At 60.5% G+C, this 17,153-nt stretch overlaps 1 protein-coding gene across 2 annotated transcripts in view; it reads left to right on the top strand.

The window, feature by feature from the left end:
- The first annotated feature begins 974 nt into the window (after window positions 1–974).
- LOC102086938 (casein kinase II subunit alpha) overlaps window positions 975–17,153 on the top strand; it is a 29,908-nt gene continuing 13,729 nt past the window's right edge. Inside the window, exons 1-4 of one of the 2 annotated variants that reach the window (XM_065054692.1) lie at window positions 975–1,126; window positions 13,104–13,211; window positions 14,337–14,448; window positions 15,073–15,174. In XM_065054692.1, coding sequence (XP_064910764.1) covers window positions 13,111–13,211; window positions 14,337–14,448; window positions 15,073–15,174 — 315 coding nt within the window. In that variant the 5' untranslated portion in view covers window positions 975–1,126; window positions 13,104–13,110. The remainder of the gene's footprint in view (window positions 1,127–13,103; window positions 13,212–14,336; window positions 14,449–15,072; window positions 15,175–17,153) is intronic. The other variant, XM_065054693.1, reaches the window with a different exon arrangement.

Raw genomic sequence — 17,153 nt, 5'->3', positions numbered from 1 at the left:
CCAACTCAAACTGGTCCCATCCCATGTGAACTGGTCCCATCCCATGTGAACTGGTCCCACCCCCGATCTGAACGGGTCCCACCCCGATCTGAACTGGTCCCATCCCATGTGAAACGGTCCCATCCCCATGTGAACTGGTCCCATCCTATGTGAACCGGTCCCACCCCATGTGAACTGGTCCCATCCCATGTGAACTGGTCCCATCCCCATGTGAACTGGTCCCACCCCATGTGAACTGGTCCCATCCCCATGTGAACTGGTCCCACCCCATGTGAACTGGTCCCATCCCCATGTGAACTGGTCCCACCCCATGTGAACTGGTCCCATCCCCATGTGAACTGGTCCCACCCCGATCTGAACCGGTCCCATCCCATGTGAACTGGTCCCACCCCATGTGAACCGGTCCCATCCCATGTGAACTGGTCCCATCCCATGTGAACTGGTCCCACCCCGATCTGAACCGGTCCCATCCCATGTGAACTGGTCCCACCCCATGTGAACTGGTCCCATCCCATGTGAACTGGTCCCACCCCATGCGAACTGGTCCCACCCCATGTGAACTGGTCCCATCCCATGTGAACTGGTCCCATCCCATGTGAACCGGTCCCATCCCATGTGAACTGGTCCCACCCCATGTGAACTGGTCCCATCCCATGTGAACTGGTCCCACCCCGATCTGAACCGGTCCCATCCCATGTGAACTGGTCCCACCCCATGTGAACCGGTCCCATCCCATGTGAACTGGTCCCATCCCGAGTTGAACTGGTCCCATTCCCACGTGACCCGGACCTGCCCCCCCCGCACTGCCCGCAGTGGTCTCTCCCCAGCCCCGCCCCCAGCCTCGCGCAGGCGCGCTGGCGGGAGGCGACGCTCTGTCCTCCTCGCGGAGTCGGCGGCGCCGGCGCTTAGCGCCCCCCATGGTCCCGGCGGGGCCCGGCCCGGCCCGTCCGCCGGCGCCGCCGCCAGGAGCCGCCGCCATCTTGTGACCCCCAGCGGAGGGGAGGGAGCCGTCCCCCCGCCGTCCCCCCGCCGTCCCCCCGCCGTCCCCCCGCCGTCCCGGCCCACACAGGCCCCGGCCCCGGCCCCCGGCCCCCGGCTCGGCCCCCGGCCCGGCCCGGCCGCTCCGGTGAGGGGACAGCGGGGGGAGGGGCGGGGGGAGGGGAAGGAGTGAGGGGAAGGGGGAGGGGGGGGTGGGAGTGAGGGGGGAGCGAGGGGTGGGGGTGTGAGGGGGTGACTGAGGGGTGTGGGGGGTGAGGGTGAGTGGGGTACGGGGGGGATTTTGGGGTGGGGGGTGAGGTGTGGGGGGGGTGAAAGGGGGGAGGGTGAGTTGGGGGTGTGAGTGAGGTGGTGAGTGGGGGTGAATGTGAGTGTGAGGGGCTGAGTGTGAGTGGGGGGGTGAGTGTGATGGGGTGAGTGTGAGTGGGGGTGAATGTGAGTGTGATGGGGTGAGTGTGAGTGGGGGTGAATGTGAGTGTGATGTGGTGAGTGTGAGTGGGGGGGTGAGTGTGATGGGGTGAGTGTGAGGGGGTGAGTGTGAGTGTGATGGGGTGAGTGTGAGTGGGGGGGTGAGTGTGATGGGGTGAGGGTGAGGGGGTGAGTGTGAGTGTGATGGGGTGAGTGTGAGTGGGGGGGTGAGTGTGATGGGGTCAGTGTGTGAGGGGGAGTGAGTGTGGTGGGGTGTGAGGATGGGGGGAGTGTAAGTGTGGGGGGGGAGTGGGGAGTGCAGGTGAGAGGGTGTGATGGGGTGTGAGTGTGTGAGGATGGGGTGTGAGTGTGGGATGGGGTGTGAGTGTGTGAGGATGGGGTGTGAGTGTGGGATGGGGTGTGAGTGTGGGATGGGGTGTGAGTGTGCTGGGGTGTGTGCTCGTGGGGGGAGTGAGTGTGTGAAGGGGTGAGTGAGGGTGTGTGAGTGTTGGGGGGTGAGTGCTGGGGTGTGAGTGTGAGGATGAGGATGGATGCGATGGGGTGTGTGAGTGTGAGGATGATGGTGGCTGTGATGGGGTGTGTGTGAGTGTGAGGATGATGGTGGGTGTGATGGGGTGTGAGTGTGATGATGAGGGCATGGGGCTGGGGGTGCCCTGTGTTCTGGGGGGAATGTGGTACAATGGGTGCCCTGTGTTCTGGGGGTACCTGGGGCAGGGGGTGCCCTGTGTTCTGGGGAGAATGTGGTACAATGGGTGCCCTGTGTTCTGGGGGTACTTGGGGCAGGGGCTGCCCTGTGTTCCGGGATGTGGAACCATGGGTGCCCTGTGTTCTGGGGGGACATGGGGCAGGGGGTGCCCTGTGTTCTGGAGGAATGTGGGACAGGGGGTGCCCTGTGTTCCGGGGGTACCTGGGGCAGGGGGTGCCCTGTGTTACAGGGGGCACGGGGCAGGGGGTGCCCTGTGTTCTGAGGGGGATGTGGGACAATGCGTGCCCTGTGTTCTGGGGGTTCCTGGGGCAGGGGGTGCCCTGTGTCTGGGGGTTCCTGGGGCAGGGGCTGCCCTGTGTTCCAGGGGGACATGGGGCAGGGGGTGCCCTGTGTTCTGGGGGGACATGGGGCAGGGGGTGCCCTGTGTTCCAAGATGTGGGGCAGGGGGTGCCCTGTGTTCCAAGATGTGGGACAGGGGGTGCCCTGTGTTCCGGGGGTACCTGGGGCAGGGGGTGCCCTGTGTTCCAGGGGGACATGGGGCAGGGGGTGCCCTGTGTTCCAGGGGTACCTGGGGCAGGGGGTGCCCTGTGTTCCGGGGGACGTGGGGCAGGGGGTGCCCTGTGTTCTGGGCGGAATGTGGTACAATGGGTGCCCTGTGTTCCGGGGGTACCTGGGGCACCTGGGGCAGGGGGTGCCCTGTGTTCCAAGATGTGGGACAGGGGGTGCCCTGTGTTCCAGGGGGACATGGGGCAAGGGGTGCCCTGTGTTCCAAGATGTGGGACAGGGGGTGCCCTGTGTTCCAGGGGGACATGGGGCAAGGGGTGCCCTGTGTTCCAAGATGTGGGGCAGGGGGTGCCCTGTGTTCCAGGGGGACATGGGGCAGGGGGTGCCCTGTGTTCCAAGATGTGGGACAGGGGGTGCCCTGTGTTCTGGGGGTTCCTGGGGCAGGGGGTGCCCTGTGTTCCAAGATGTGGGGCAGGGGATGCCCTGTGTTCCAAAATGTGGGACAGGGGGTGCCCTGTGTTCTGGGGGTTCCTGGGGCAGGGGGTGCCCTGTGTTCCAAGATGTGGGGCAGGGGGTGCCCTGTGTTCCAAGATGTGGGGCAGGGGGTGCCCTGTGTTCCAAGATGTGGGGCAGGGGGTGCCCTGTGTTCCGGGGGACGTGGGGCAGGGGCTGCCCCCCGGTGCTGTGTGGCGAGGCGTGGGGCAGGGGCTGGCGTGCGCAGCGGGTGTTGCGGTGCCGGGGTGACCCGCCGGCGCGGTTCGGTGCCGTGGGGCGCGCAGGGCAGGACCCAGCGCCGCGTCCTCACATTTCCCAGGTTCTTCTGTTTGACACTAAGAATTCCATTTGCCTCTTGGAGCGGGAGGCGGGGGGGGCGCAGCCCCTCACTTTTGGTTCCCACCGGGCCCTTCCCGGCACACTTGGTTGCCGACCCGTTACCAAAACGCAGCCGTAATTCCCAGGGAGCGCAAGGGGGAAGCTGCGGTTTCTCCAAAATGGGAAGAATCTAATGAACTTTGTTAACCGCAAACAACGCGAACCCATTTCTGCCCAACCCAGAGGTTTTTCTTGTCCTAGTTCATCCATATTTATTGCGCCACATTGGGATCCCGTCGCCAGGAGATGCCGAAGCCCCGTCCGCGCTCTCACGGTGAATCCTCTGGGATCCCAAACCACTTTTTAGGCGCCGGTGATGAGTTTTTGCCGCGTCTCCCGTGGGAGGCGCCGGTGGCGGTTGGCGGGGAGCCGTGGGTGCCGCACCCGGCGCGGCGTTTTCGGCGGCGCTCAGGTCACACCGTGTGCCGGGACGCGTCCTGGCGGGCGGTCTGGGCTCTCCCCGGCGTTCCCATGAGGTGCTTTTGGGGCAGAAAGTGCCGTTGTCGCAGCTTTTAGCCAATTTCTCTCTCAAATCTTTCCGGCTCGCTGCGGCCACCTTGAAACTCGCTGCGTGATGCAGAAAGGTCTGAATTTAGGATATCGACCCCTCGCTGCTTCCCCTCCTCCCCAAGCCCGGCGCTGGACAAGCTTCGCTCTCCTTGCCAGGATTTCTCTTTGGAAAAGTCGTTCGGCAGCACCACGACGATGCCGGAATTGGGCGTTTGAGCCTCTTTCCCTGCTCCCCGGGGTGGGATGTCCAGGGCAGTGGTGGCGTCACCATCCCTGGAGGGTTGGACAGACGGACATGAGGTTCTCAGGGACACAGGTTAGTGCCAGGGTGGGTTATGGTTGGACTCCACCATCTTAAAGGTCTTTTCCAACCAAAAAGACTCGGTGATCCTGCGGGATCGGGGACGCGGATCCTCATGAGACAATATTTGCGAACGGGGTCGGCTGAGCCCACCGCGCTCACGTAAATGAGGCGTTTTCCCCTAAACCGTTGCCTTTGCAGACTGTTGGCTGCTGCGGTTCGGATGTAACGGAGCATTCGGTGATTTAAACCAATAAGGACGTTATTGGGTATCTGGCGTCTCCGTTGGGAGGATGACTAAGGGCAAGCGCCGGAACGCCGGGTCCTGGTGCTGGTGCCAGCGCTGGGATTCCAGCCTGGACCCCTGCGCCGGCCGCGGAAACCGGTTCAGGCCAAAATGCCCCCAGAATCGCATCCCCCTCCAGCCAAACTGCTCCCAAACCCTCATCCCCATCCAGCCAAACTGCTCCCAAACCCTCATCCTGATCCAGCCAAACTGCTCCAAACCCACGTTCCCATCCAGCCAAACTCACCCTGGAATCTCGTACTGATCCAGCCAAACTGCTCCCAAACCCTCATCCTGATCCAGCCAAACTGCTCCTGGAACCACATCCCAGATCCAGCCAAACTGCTCCCAAACCCTCATCCTCATCCAGCCAAACTGCTCCTGGAACCACATCCCAGTCCAGCCAAACTCATCCTGGAATCTTGTCCTGATCCATCTAAACTGTTCCCAAACCCTCATCCCTGTGTCCAGCTAAAATGCTCCTGGACCCTCATCCAGCCAAACTGCTCCCAAACCCTCGTCCCCATCCAGGCCAAAATGCTCCTGGACCCTCTTCCCCATCCAGCCAAACGGCTCCTGGAATCTTGTCCAGATCCAGCCAAACTGCTCCCAAATCCTGATCCTGATCCAGCCAAACTGCTCCTGGATCCCCATCCCAGTCCAGCCAAACTCATCCTGGAATCTTGTCCCGATCCATCTAAACTGTTCCCAAACCCTCATCCCTGTGTGGCCAAAATGCTCCTGGACCCTCATCCCCATCCAGCCAAACTGCTCCCGAACCCTCATCTGCATTCAACCAAGCTGCTCCCAAACCCTCATCCCCATCCAAGCCTAAATGCTCCTGGACCCTCTTCCCCATCCAGCCAAATGGCTCCTGGAATCTCATCCTGATCCAGCCAAACTGCTCCTGGAACCACATCCCAGTCCAGCCAAACTCGTCCTGAAATCTTGTCCTGATCCATCTAATCTGTTCCCAAACCCTCATCCCTGTGTGGCCAAAATGCTCCTGGACCCTCATCCTCATCCAGCCAAACTGCTTCTGGAACCACATCCCAGTCCAGCCAAACTCATCCTGGAATCTTGTCCCGATCCATCTAATCTGTTCCCAGCCCTCATCCTGCATGCAGCCAAACTGCTCCTGGACTCTCATCCAGCCAAACTGCTTCCAAACCCTCATCCCTCATGCAATCAAACTGCTCTCAAACCCTTATTCTGATCCATCCAAACTGCTCCTGGAACCGCGTCCCCGTCCATCCAAACTGCTTCTGGAACCGCGTCCCCGTCCATCCAAACTGCTCCTGGAACCGCGTCCCCGTCCATCCAAACTGCTCCTGGAACCGCGTCCCCGTCCATCCAAACTGCTCCTGGAGCCGCATCCCCGTCCATCCAAACTGCTCCTGGAGCCGCATCCCCGTCCATCCAAACTGCTCCTGGAACCGCATCCCCGTCCATCCAAACTGCTCCTGGAACCGCATCCCCGTCCATCCAAACTGCTCCTGGAACCGCATCCCTGTCCATCCAAACTGCTCCTGGAACCGCATCCCCATCCATCCAAACTGCTCCTGGAGCCGCATCCCCGTCCATCCAAACTGCTCCTGGAACCGCATCCCCGTCCATCCAAACTGCTCCTGGAACCGCATCCCTGTCCATCCAAACTGCTCCTGGAACCGCATCCCCGTCCATCCAAACTGCTCCTGGAACCGCATCCCCGTCCATCCAAACTGCTCCTGGAACCGCATCCCCGTCCATCCAAACTGCTCCTGGAACCGCATCCCTGTCCATCCAAACTGCTCCTGGAACCGCATCCCCATCCATCCAAACTGCTCCTGGAGCCGCATCCCCGTCCATCCAAACTGCTCCTGGAACCGCGTCCCCGTCCATCCAAACTGCTCCTGGAACCGCATCCCCGTCCATCCAAACTGCTCCTGGAGCCGCGTCCCCGTCCATCCAAACTGCTCCTGGAACCGCATCCCCGTCCATCCAAACTGCTCCTGGAACCGCATCCCTGTCCATCCAAACTGCTCCTGGAGCCGCATCCCCGTCCATCCAAACTGCTCCTGGAGCCGTGTCCCCGTCCATCCAAACTGCTCCTGGAACCGCATCCCCATCCATCCAAACTGCTCCTGGAACCGCATCCCCGTCCATCCAAACTGCTCCTGGAACTGCATCCCCGTCCATCCAAACTGCTCTTGGAACCGCATCCCCGTCCATCCAAACTGCTCCTGGAGCCGCATCCCCGTCCATCCAAACTGCTCCTGGAACCGCGTCCCCGTCCATCCAAACTGCTCTTGGAACCGCATCCCCGTCCATCCAAACTGCTCCTGGAGCCGTGTCCCCGTCCATCCAAACTGCTCCTGGAACCGCATCCCCGTCCATCCAAACTGCTCCTGGAGCCGCGTCCCCGTCCATCCAAACTGCTCCTGGAACCGCATCCCCGTCCATCCAAACTGCTCCTGGAACCGTGTCCCTGTCCATCCAAACTGCTCCTGGAACCGCATCCCCATCCATCCAAACTGCTCCTGGAACCGCGTCCCTGTCCATCCAAACTGCTCCTGGAACCGCGTCCCCGTCCATCCAAACTGCTCCTGGAACCGCATCCCCGTCCATCCAAACTGCTCTTGGAACCGCATCCCCGTCCATCCAAACTGCTCCTGGAGCCGTGTCCCCGTCCATCCAAACTGCTCCTGGAACCGCATCCCCGTCCATCCAAACTGCTCCTGGAGCCGCGTCCCCGTCCATCCAAACTGCTCCTGGAACCGCATCCCCGTCCATCCAAACTGCTCCTGGAACCGTGTCCCTGTCCATCCAAACTGCTCCTGGAACCGCATCCCCATCCATCCAAACTGCTCCTGGAACCGCGTCCCTGTCCATCCAAACTGCTCCTGGAGCCGCATCCCCGTCCATCCAAACTGCTCCTGGAACCGCGTCCCTGTCCATCCAAACTGCTCCTGGAACCGCATCCCCATCCATCCAAACTGCTCCTGGAACCGCGTCCCTGTCCATCCAAACTGCTCCTGGAGCCGCGTCCCCGTCCATCCAAACTGCTCCTGGAGCCGCATCCCCGTCCATCCAAATTGCTCCTGGAACCGCATCCCCGTCCATCCAAACTGCTCCTGGAGCCGTGTCCCTGTCCATCCAAACTGCTCCTGGAGCCGCATCCCCGTCCATCCAAACTGCTCCTGGAGCCGCATCCCCGTCCATCCAAACTGCTCCTGGAACCGCGTCCCTGTCCATCCAAACTGCTCCTGGAACCGCATCCCCATCCATCCAAACTGCTCCTGGAACCGCGTCCCTGTCCATCCAAACTGCTCCTGGAGCCGCGTCCCCGTCCATCCAAACTGCTCCTGGAGCCGCATCCCCGTCCATCCAAATTGCTCCTGGAACCGCATCCCCGTCCATCCAAACTGCTCCTGGAGCCGTGTCCCCGTCCATCCAAACTGCTCCTGGAACCGCATCCCCGTCCATCCAAACTGCTCCTGGAACCGCGTCCCTGTCCAGCCCGATCCCCTGCGGCCTCGAGCAGTTGTGAATTTCAGCGCAGGGTGGGCAGAAAGGCGGCTCGGAAGCCACCGTCCCATACCCATACCCCATACTCTGTACCTTTACCTGTACCCCTTACCCCATACCCTGTACCCCTTACCCATATGCCATACCCTGTACCCCTTACCCTGTACCATTTACCCATTCCCCCATACCCTGTACCCCTTACCCATACCCGCATACCATGTACCCCTTACCCGTACCCCCATACCCTGTACCCTTTACCCATACCCCCATACCATGTACCCCTTACCCGTACCCCCATACCCTGTACCCTTTACCTGTACTCCTTACTCATATCCCTTACCCTATACCCTATACCCCTTACCCATACCCCTACCCCTTACTGACACCCATACTCTGTACCCCTTACCCATACCCCTTACTTACCCTGTACCCCACACCCTCTGCCCTTTACCCATACCCTGTACCCCATACCTGTACTCCATACTAATACACATTACCTGTACCCCTTATCTGTACCCATACCTGTACCCGTACCTGTACCCATACCCCATACCTGTACCCCTTATCTGTACCCATACCTGTACCCGTGCCTGTACCCTGTGTGTCATGCCCCTTACCTGTACCACATACCCTGTTCCCATACCCCGTACCCCACCCTGTACCCGTCCCCCTTTGGCTGGTGCTGAGCAGAGGCTTGGGCAGACATTTACAATCCCCGTGGCCATTTCCAGTGTGGTTTAGTCGCTCAAGAGTCGGGCGATGCGGGTTCAGTCCCCGCGTGTGCATCAGTGGGACGTCCCCATGTCCTTCTGCAGCCGAGGCCAGGCTGGTGCTGGCAACAGGAGAAACTGCGCTGAGGGGAGACCTTCTGATCTCTGAACTGCCCGAAAGGAGCTTGGAGCCAGGGGGGTCGGGCTCTGCTCCCCAGGAACAAGCGCCAGGAGCAGAGGAAACGGCCTCAAGTTGCCCAGGGGAGGTTGAGGTTGGATCTGGGAACAATTTCTTCCCCAAAGGGCTGTGGGGCATTGAACAGGCTGCCCAGGGCAGTGCTGGAGTCACCAGCCCTGGAGGGCTGGACAGACGGACACGAGGTTCTCAGGACAGGGGGCAGGGACAGGGTGGGTTATGGTTGAACCTGATGATCTTCAAGGGCTTTTCCAACCTCAATGACTCCACAATTCCGTAGCCACCGTGTGCGTCTTCCCTTGAGAGCAGCATTTTGGGGGAGCCTTAGGAGGGTCCCCGAGCCCGCAGCACTGGGGTGCAGGACCTCGGTTTGACCACAGCCGCTTCACTTCTCATTTCAGCCCCGCCAGTCGCTCCAGTTTGTTATCCAGAGCTGGAAACCGGGATGTTAAGCTCTTTCTCCCCGTGTCGGCATCCTCAGCTCGTCGAGCTGCTTTCTCCAGATTCCTGCCGGTTTATTGAGCGCCGTGAAGGCTCGTGGATTTTTCCAGAGCTTCCCATGGCCCCGGGGGGGTTGTGGCAACCAGAGGGGCCTGGTGCCGCCCCGGTGGCCCCAAGATCCAGCCGCTGAACCCCAGGGCTGCTCCTGCCTTCCTGGGGAGGGCGACGGTGACCGTGGGGTCATGCAGGACACTGGTGGCCCGTGGGAGCACGGTAGCGCGGGGTCCCCTCCGCCCCGGCGTGTTTCTGAGCCGGGTCACCTGCCGTGGCGGTGCAGTGACAACAGAGGGGACACGGGGACCCTCAGCCCCCTTTTGGTGAGGGATTCAGAGAGACGGGCTCGCCCCGGCGGGGCCGCCACGTTCCGCCTGCGGTTTTGGGTTAAAACCAGTCAATTCAGGAAGCCCAGAAGCCCCAGGCTGTGGTTGACGCCTCCGGGACGCGCAGAGCGCAACGCTGCCCCTTCCATGAAACCCTTAGAGGGGAGAAAGCCCTGAAACGAGTGCACAGCAGAGAAGTTGCCTTTTTTTCCTGAGCTTTTCAGGTTAAAAATATGTGAGAAGTGGGGCAGGGTGACCCGATTTCTGCCCTATTTCACGTGGGAACGCCTCGGGAGCCGGAGATCGCCGTGCGTAAGAGAGATGGGAGCGGGGAACGCTCCCCCGGACCCTCCTGGTGCCGCGGGACCCCGCAGCCCCCGCGCCGATTAGCTGCCCGTTAATTGCCCTCCACACATCACGGGTGGGTTCTCCCACGCGGTGCCCTGTACCGAACCATCGCTGCTTGTGCCCCGAGGAAGGTCCCTGCTGCTTTTTCTCCCTCTCTGATATCTCAGCGCTTTCCGCCCCGTTCCCCGGTGTCACGGCAGAGGTGTCACCTCTGCCGGTCGCGCCTCCGCAGCGCCGCATCCCCTCGCTGTGGCTTTCCCCTGCTGGCTGGATAAGCGGGAATTCAGTTTTAGAGTCGGTTTTAGCCCTCCCCAATCGCTGGTCCAGGCTGGGCTGACGGAGCCCGTTAACCCCGCAGGAAATGCGTTATTCCTGGGATTAACGAGCTCCGCTCCCTCCCGTCCCAGGCTGGAGGGGCCGGATCCCACAGCTGCCTCTTTGAGGTGTTTATTAACCCTTGTGTAGCAAATTAAACATGCAAATGAGCCGGCTGAGTGCTAGCCAGCGCTCCAGTGGGTTTAGACTCGCCGGCTGTGCCGGGATGTGGTTTGAGCCGGTTTTGCCGCGGCCAGAGCAGAGCCCGGGCTGCTGTGTCAGCATGCTGTTCATTGCGGTGCAGGACGGGCACTAAGGCCCATTTCCTGCTGCCATGGGAGGGTTGGGGACATGCGGGCAGCCCCACGGTCCCCACAGCCAGGCTCATGTGTGGTGTCACCAGAGCTGGTGGGTTCACATGTGGTGTCACCAGGTCAGTGGGCTCACATGTGGTGTCACCAGAGCTGGTGGGTTCACGTGTGGTGTCACCAGGTCAGTGGGTTCACGTGTGGTGTCACCAGAGCTGGTGGTTTCACATGTGGTGTCACCAGAGCTGGTGGGCTCACGTGTGGTGTCACCAGGCCCATGGGCTCACCTGTGGTGTCACTAGAGCTGGTGGGTTCACATGTGGTGTCACCAGGCCCATGGACTCACGTGTGGTGTCACCAGAGCTGGTGGGTTCACGTGTGGTGTCACCAGGCCCATGGGCTCACGTGTGGTGTCACCAGAGCTGGTGGGTTCACATGTGGTGTCACCAGGCCCATGGACTCACGTGTGGTGTCACCAGAGCTGGTGGGCTCACATGTGGTGTCACCAGGTCAGTGGGTTCACATGTGGTGTCACCAGAGCTGGTGGGCTCATGTGTGGTGTCACCAGAGCTGGTGGGTTCACATGTGATGTCATCGGGGCTAGTGGGCTCACCCAGGTCCATGGGCTCACCTGTGGTGTTACCAGGTCAATGGGGTCACATGTGGTGTCACCAGAGCTGGTGGGTTCACATGTGGTGTCACCAGGCCTGTGGGCTCACGTGTGGTGTCACCAGAGCTGGTGGTTTCACATGTGGTGTCACCAGGTCAGTGGGCTCACGTGTGGTGTCACCAGAGCTGGTGGGTTCACATGTGGTGTCACCAGGCCTGTGGGCTCACATGTGGTGTCACCAGGTCAGTGGGCTCAGGTGTTCTGTCACCAGAGCTGGTGGGCTCACGTGTGGTGTCACCAGGTCAGTGGGCTCACATGTGGTGTCAGTGGGCTGGTGGGTTCACCTGTGGTGTCACTGGGCTGGTGGGCTCACATATGGTGTCACCAGGTCAGTGGGTTCACCTGTGGTGTCACCAGTGCTGGTGGGCTCACATGTGGTGTCACCAGGTCAATGGGGTCACATGTGGTGTCACCAGAGCTGGTGGGTTCACGTGTGATGTCATCGGGGCTACTGGGTTCACCTGTGGTGTCACCAGGTCAATGGGCTCACCTGTGGTGTCACCAGAGCTGGTGGGTTCACATGTGGTGTCACCAGGTCAATGGGCTCACCTGTGGTGTCACCAGAGCTGGTGGGTTCACATCTGGTGTGACCAGGTCAGTGGGCTCACATGTGGTGTCACCAGGTCAATGGGCTCACGTGTGGTGTCACCGGGCTGGTGGGCTCACGTGTGGTGTCATCGGGGCTACTGGGTTCACGTGTGGTGTCACCAGAGCTGGTGGGCTCACATGTGGTGTCACCAGGTCAGCGGGCTCACATGTGGTGTCACCAGGTCAGTGGGCTCAGGTGTTCTGTCACCAGAGCTGGTGGGTTCACATGTGGTGTCACCAGGTCAGTGGGCTCACATGTGGTGTCAGTGGGCTGGTGGGCTCACATGTGGTGTCACCAGGTCAGTGGGTTCACGTGTGGTATCACCAGAGCTGGTGGGTTCACATGTAGTGTCACCAGAGCTGGTGGACTCCCGTGTGGTGTCACCAGGCCTGTGGGCTCACATGTGGTATCACCAGGCTGGTGGGCTCACGTGTGGTGTCACTGGTACACATTTTGGACTCGTGTGGTGTCACCAGGCCCATGGGCTCACGTGTGGTGTCACCAGAGCTGGTGGGCTCACGTGTGGTGTCACCGGTACACATTTTGGACTCAGGTGTGGTGTCACCAGGCCCATGGGCTCACGTGTGGTGTCACCGGTACACATTTTGGGCTCACGTGTGGTGTCACCAGGCCGTTGGTCTCACGTGTGGTGTCACCAGGCTGTTGGGCTCACGTGTGGTGTCACCAGTTCACATTTTGGGCTCACTTGCGTTGTCACCGGGCAGAGCTCCGTTCCCCGCAGCCAGAGCTGCTTTCTCCACGCGTCCCCCCAGCTCTGGCCACTTTGGCCCCGTGTTGCGCTCCCGGTTTCCCCATCACCGTCCCGGTTCGGCACTTCCCCTCCCACCCCAATGCCGCAGGGGGCGCTTCCTGCCCTGGGTTGAACTGGGCGAACTGGTGTGGGGGAGAAAAGGGCTGGTGTGGGGTGCGCCCAGCCCCATGGCGTGTTCCGCGCCGCGCCGGCACCCCCGTTTTCCCGCTTTCTCCCCCAACCGCGCCTCGCTCTCACCCCAACTCCTGTGTTTGTGTTTTAGGGGAAGCATGTCGGGGCCGGTGCCGAGTCGGGCCAGGGTCTATGCGGACGTGAACACTCAGAGACCCCGCGAGTACTGGGACTACGAGTCGCACGTCGTGGAATGGGGGTACGCAGGGGTACCGGGGGGGCGCCCGCGGGAGCGGGACCGGCCGTTGGCTTTCCGGCGCTGCCGTCCGGCCCCGATGTCGCTTTGTGGTTGGACTCGATCATCTTGAGCGTCTCTTCCAACCAAAACGATTCCAAAGTGGAGCCGCCTGTAGGGAAGTGTTTAAAATAGAGCTGGGGCTTGGCTGGAAGCGCTTAATTAAAGCAGCGTGGTAAGGGTTTGGTTTTTATTGCCGGTTACGGCAAAAGGTGGCAGAATTCACGCCACCGGCCCTGGGAATAATGGGGAAAACAGTGGGAAGCTTGGAGCAAATTGGGGCTGAAAGGTGAACGTCTCGCGACTGTTCTTTTTGGAGCTCCCCGAGGGTTTGTGCTCTTGGAGAACACAAAGACGCGCGGTTGGTTGTTTCATCCGGCGGCTGCTTTGGCGAGGGGCTGCGGCACGACCGGCGTTGGCGTCGCGGGTGTTACCGTCGCGTTCGGCCGCCAGAAACGCTCCCGAGCGTCCCAGGGCTTGTGCTGAAATCCGTAATACGCATCTTATATCCACTCATATAGGAATTAAAACCTTTTTATCCATGACCAAGCCCCCGGGGAGCCGTCGTTCCCCCCGCGCTGCTAACTGCCCGTTTTGTGCCAGCGTCCCGGGCTGTTATACCCACACAACCCCGGCGTTCATCTTTTCCACGCTCTTGACCATGAGGATGAATGGGTGAATCCTCCCAGGTTTGACGAGCTGCTTGTCCTCGAGTTGCTGACGAGCTTCTCTCCTATCATCTGCTAATTAGTGACTTGGGAAGTCGAGCTTTCCAGCCTTTAACTCCCTTTCCTTCCTCAGCTTGTTTATCCGTATCAAATCCCCCGCGTGCCGTAGCAGAAATAGTTGCTGATGCTTCAGCCCCCTCAGGTGACGTGGGGTAGCGGATTGAAACACGTGGAGGTTTCCTGGGCGCGAGTTGCTTGATTTTCTTTGGATTCCCTATACAGAGTAATTATCTTTACAATCCCTTGGGCTTGCGGGGTCCTTTACACCCCGGTATAAAGGAGGGAGAGAAGCGTTGGCTGTGAAGCGGCTCTGATTCCATCAGGACACCGTCCCTTCATCTCTCTACTCTTTCTCCACCAGGAACCAAGACGATTATCAGCTGGTGCGGAAACTCGGCCGCGGCAAGTACAGCGAGGTCTTTGAAGCCATCAACATCACCAACAACGAGAAGGTGGTGGTGAAGATCCTCAAGGTGGGTGTTGGCGCCTTCTCCTTCCCTCCCTCTCCGTTCGGCGTGATATTTGTTTGAGGAAAACACCCGTCCCGCTTCTCCGCTCCCATCGCTCGGCAGCTTTGCGGCAGCGTTCAGGCTCGTCCGCTAATTTGCGGTGTCACCGAGCCGCGTGGAATTAGTCCGTAGGGTGGTGAGTTGTGAAGCACGAGGATGGGATTAAGAGAGAAGCGGTGAAGGTGGAAGGAGAACAGCAATTAAGGAGCACAACAGAAACACTCGTTAACAAACCCCGGGGCTGGGTGATGAGTGAGAACATGAGGAACGTTGTGGTTCATGTGTTAGTGCGGAGGAGGGACGGGGCCACCGCCTGCTCGAGCTGCTCCACGCCGTTACGCTTTTCCCGGGGAACCGTTTCCAAAACTGCAGCCAAAGGTTTAACCTGGGCCTTGGGGAAACTCAGCTCGCTCTTTAAAACCTTTTTCTTGGAGTAAAATAATCCCGCAACGGTGTTGGAAATGCAGGAAGCTCCGTCCCCCGCTCGTCGCGGTTCCTCTGGCACGACCGGAGCCGCTGGCTCTGAGCGCGGCGCGTGGCACCGCGAGCTCTGCCCGCTGGTGACCGTGTCTGGTGGTGTTTCCCCAGCCTGTGAAAAAGAAGAAGATCAAACGAGAGATTAAGATCCTGGAGAATCTGCGAGGAGGCCCCAATATCATCAGCCTGCTGGACATCGTGAAGGACCCGGTGGTGAGGAGGGGAGGGGAACCTGCGGGATCGCCCCGCGCCCCAAATGACGCCCCGCAGCCCAAACCAGCCCCGGGAGATCGCAGCCTGTGCCCCGCTCTGCTGGGATCGGGGCAGGATCCCTTGTTTGGGGCAGGATCCCCGGCTTGGGGCAGGATCCCCAGTTGTGTTCCCAGTTTGGGGCAGGATCCCTTGTTTGGGCCAGGATCCCTTGTTTGAGGCAGGATCCCCAGTTCTGGGTGGGTCCAGGGTTTGGGGCAGGATCCCTTGTTTGGGCCGGGATCCCCAGTTCTGGGTGGGATCCCTTGTTTGGGCCGGGATCCCCAGTTCTGGGTGGGATCCCTTGTTTGGGGCAGGATCCCTTGTTTGGGCCAGGATCCCCAGTTCTGGATGGGATCCAGGGTTTGGGGCAGGATCCCCAGTTCTGGGTGGGATCCCAGGTTTGGGGCAGGATCCCTTGTTTGGGCCGGGATCCCCAGTTCTGGATGGGATCCAGGGTTTGGGGCAGGATCCCTTGTTTGGGCCAGGATCCCCAGTTCTGGATGGGATCCAGGGTTTGGGGCAGTATCCCTTGTTTGGGGCAGGATCCCCAATTCTGGATGGGATCCAGGGTTTGGGGCAGGATCCCTTGTTTGGGCCAGGATCCCCAATTCTGGGTGGGATCCAGGGTTTGGGGCAGGATCCCTTGTTTGGGGCAGGATCCCCAGTTCTGGGTGGGATCCCTGGTTCGGGCCAGGATCCCCAGTTTGGGGCAGGATCCCCAGTTTGGGGCAGGATCCCCAGTTCAGGTGAACCCTGGTTCAGGGCAGGATTCCTATTTTGGGGCAGGATCCCCAGTTCTGGACAGGACCCTCAATTTGGGGCAGGAGACCCAGTTTAGGGCAGGATTCCCAGTTCAGGGCAGGATCCCCAGTTCCGGGACAGGATCCCCAGTTCCGGACAGGATTCCCAGTTCTGGGTGGGATTCTTGGTTTGGGGAGGATTCCAGGTTTGGCGCAGGTTTCCCAGTTTTGAGGCAGGATCCTCATTTTGGGGCAGGATCCCCAGTTCTGGGCAAGATCCTCAATTTGGGACAGAATTCCTTGTTCTTGGCAGGATCCCCAGTTCAGGTCAACCCTGGTTTGGGGCAGGATCCAGGTTTGGGACAGGATCCCTGGTTCAGGCCAGGATCCCTGTTTCGGGGCAGAGTCCCCATTAGGGGCAGGATTCCCAGTTTGGGGGCAGGATTCCCAGTTCTGGACAGGACCCTCAGTTTGGGGCAGGATCCCCAGTTTGGGGAAGGATTCGTAGTACAGGTCAACCCTGATTCAGGACAGAATCCCTAGTTCAGAGCAGGATCCCCAGTTCTGGGTGGGATCCCCAGTTTGGGGCAGGATCCCCAGTTTTGGGGCAGAATTCCTGGTTCGAGGCAGGATCCCGAATTCAGGTCAACCATGTTTGGGGCAGGATCCCCATTTTCAGGCAGCATCCCCATTTTGGGGCAGAGTCCTCATTCATGGCAGGACTTCTAGTTTTGGGGCAGGATCCTCGTTCAGGGCAGGATCCCCAGTTTGGGGCAGGATCCCCGGCTTGGGGCAGGCTCCCCAGTTTGGTTCAGGCTCCCCAGTTTGGTTCAGGCTCCCCAGTTTGGGGCAGGCTCCCCAGTTTGGGGCAGGCTCCCCAGTTTGGCTCAGGCTCCCCAGTTTGGTTCAGGCTCCCCAGTTTGGGGCAGGCTCCCCAGTTTGGCTCAGGCTCCCCAGTTTGGTTCAGGCTCCCCAGTTTGGTTCAGGTTCCCCAGTTTGGGGCAGGATCCCCAGTTTGGCTCAGGCTCCCCAGTTTGGCTCAGGCTCCCCAGTTTGGTTCAGGCTCCCCAGTTTGGTTCAGGTTCCCCAGTTTGGGGCAGGATCCCCGGTTTGGGGCAGGCTCCCCAGTTTGGTTCAGGCTCCCCAGTTTGGGGCAGACTCCCGGGTTTGGGGCATGATCCCCGGTTTGGGGCAGGATCC

The sequence above is a fragment of the Columba livia genome, chromosome 2 (genome assembly GCF_036013475.1).
Source record: "Columba livia isolate bColLiv1 breed racing homer chromosome 2, bColLiv1.pat.W.v2, whole genome shotgun sequence".
In the NCBI taxonomy this organism is placed as follows: Eukaryota; Metazoa; Chordata; class Aves; order Columbiformes; family Columbidae; genus Columba; species Columba livia.
The sequence above is the reverse complement of the archived record's forward strand: the minus strand, read 5'-3'. Positions and strand labels throughout refer to the sequence as shown.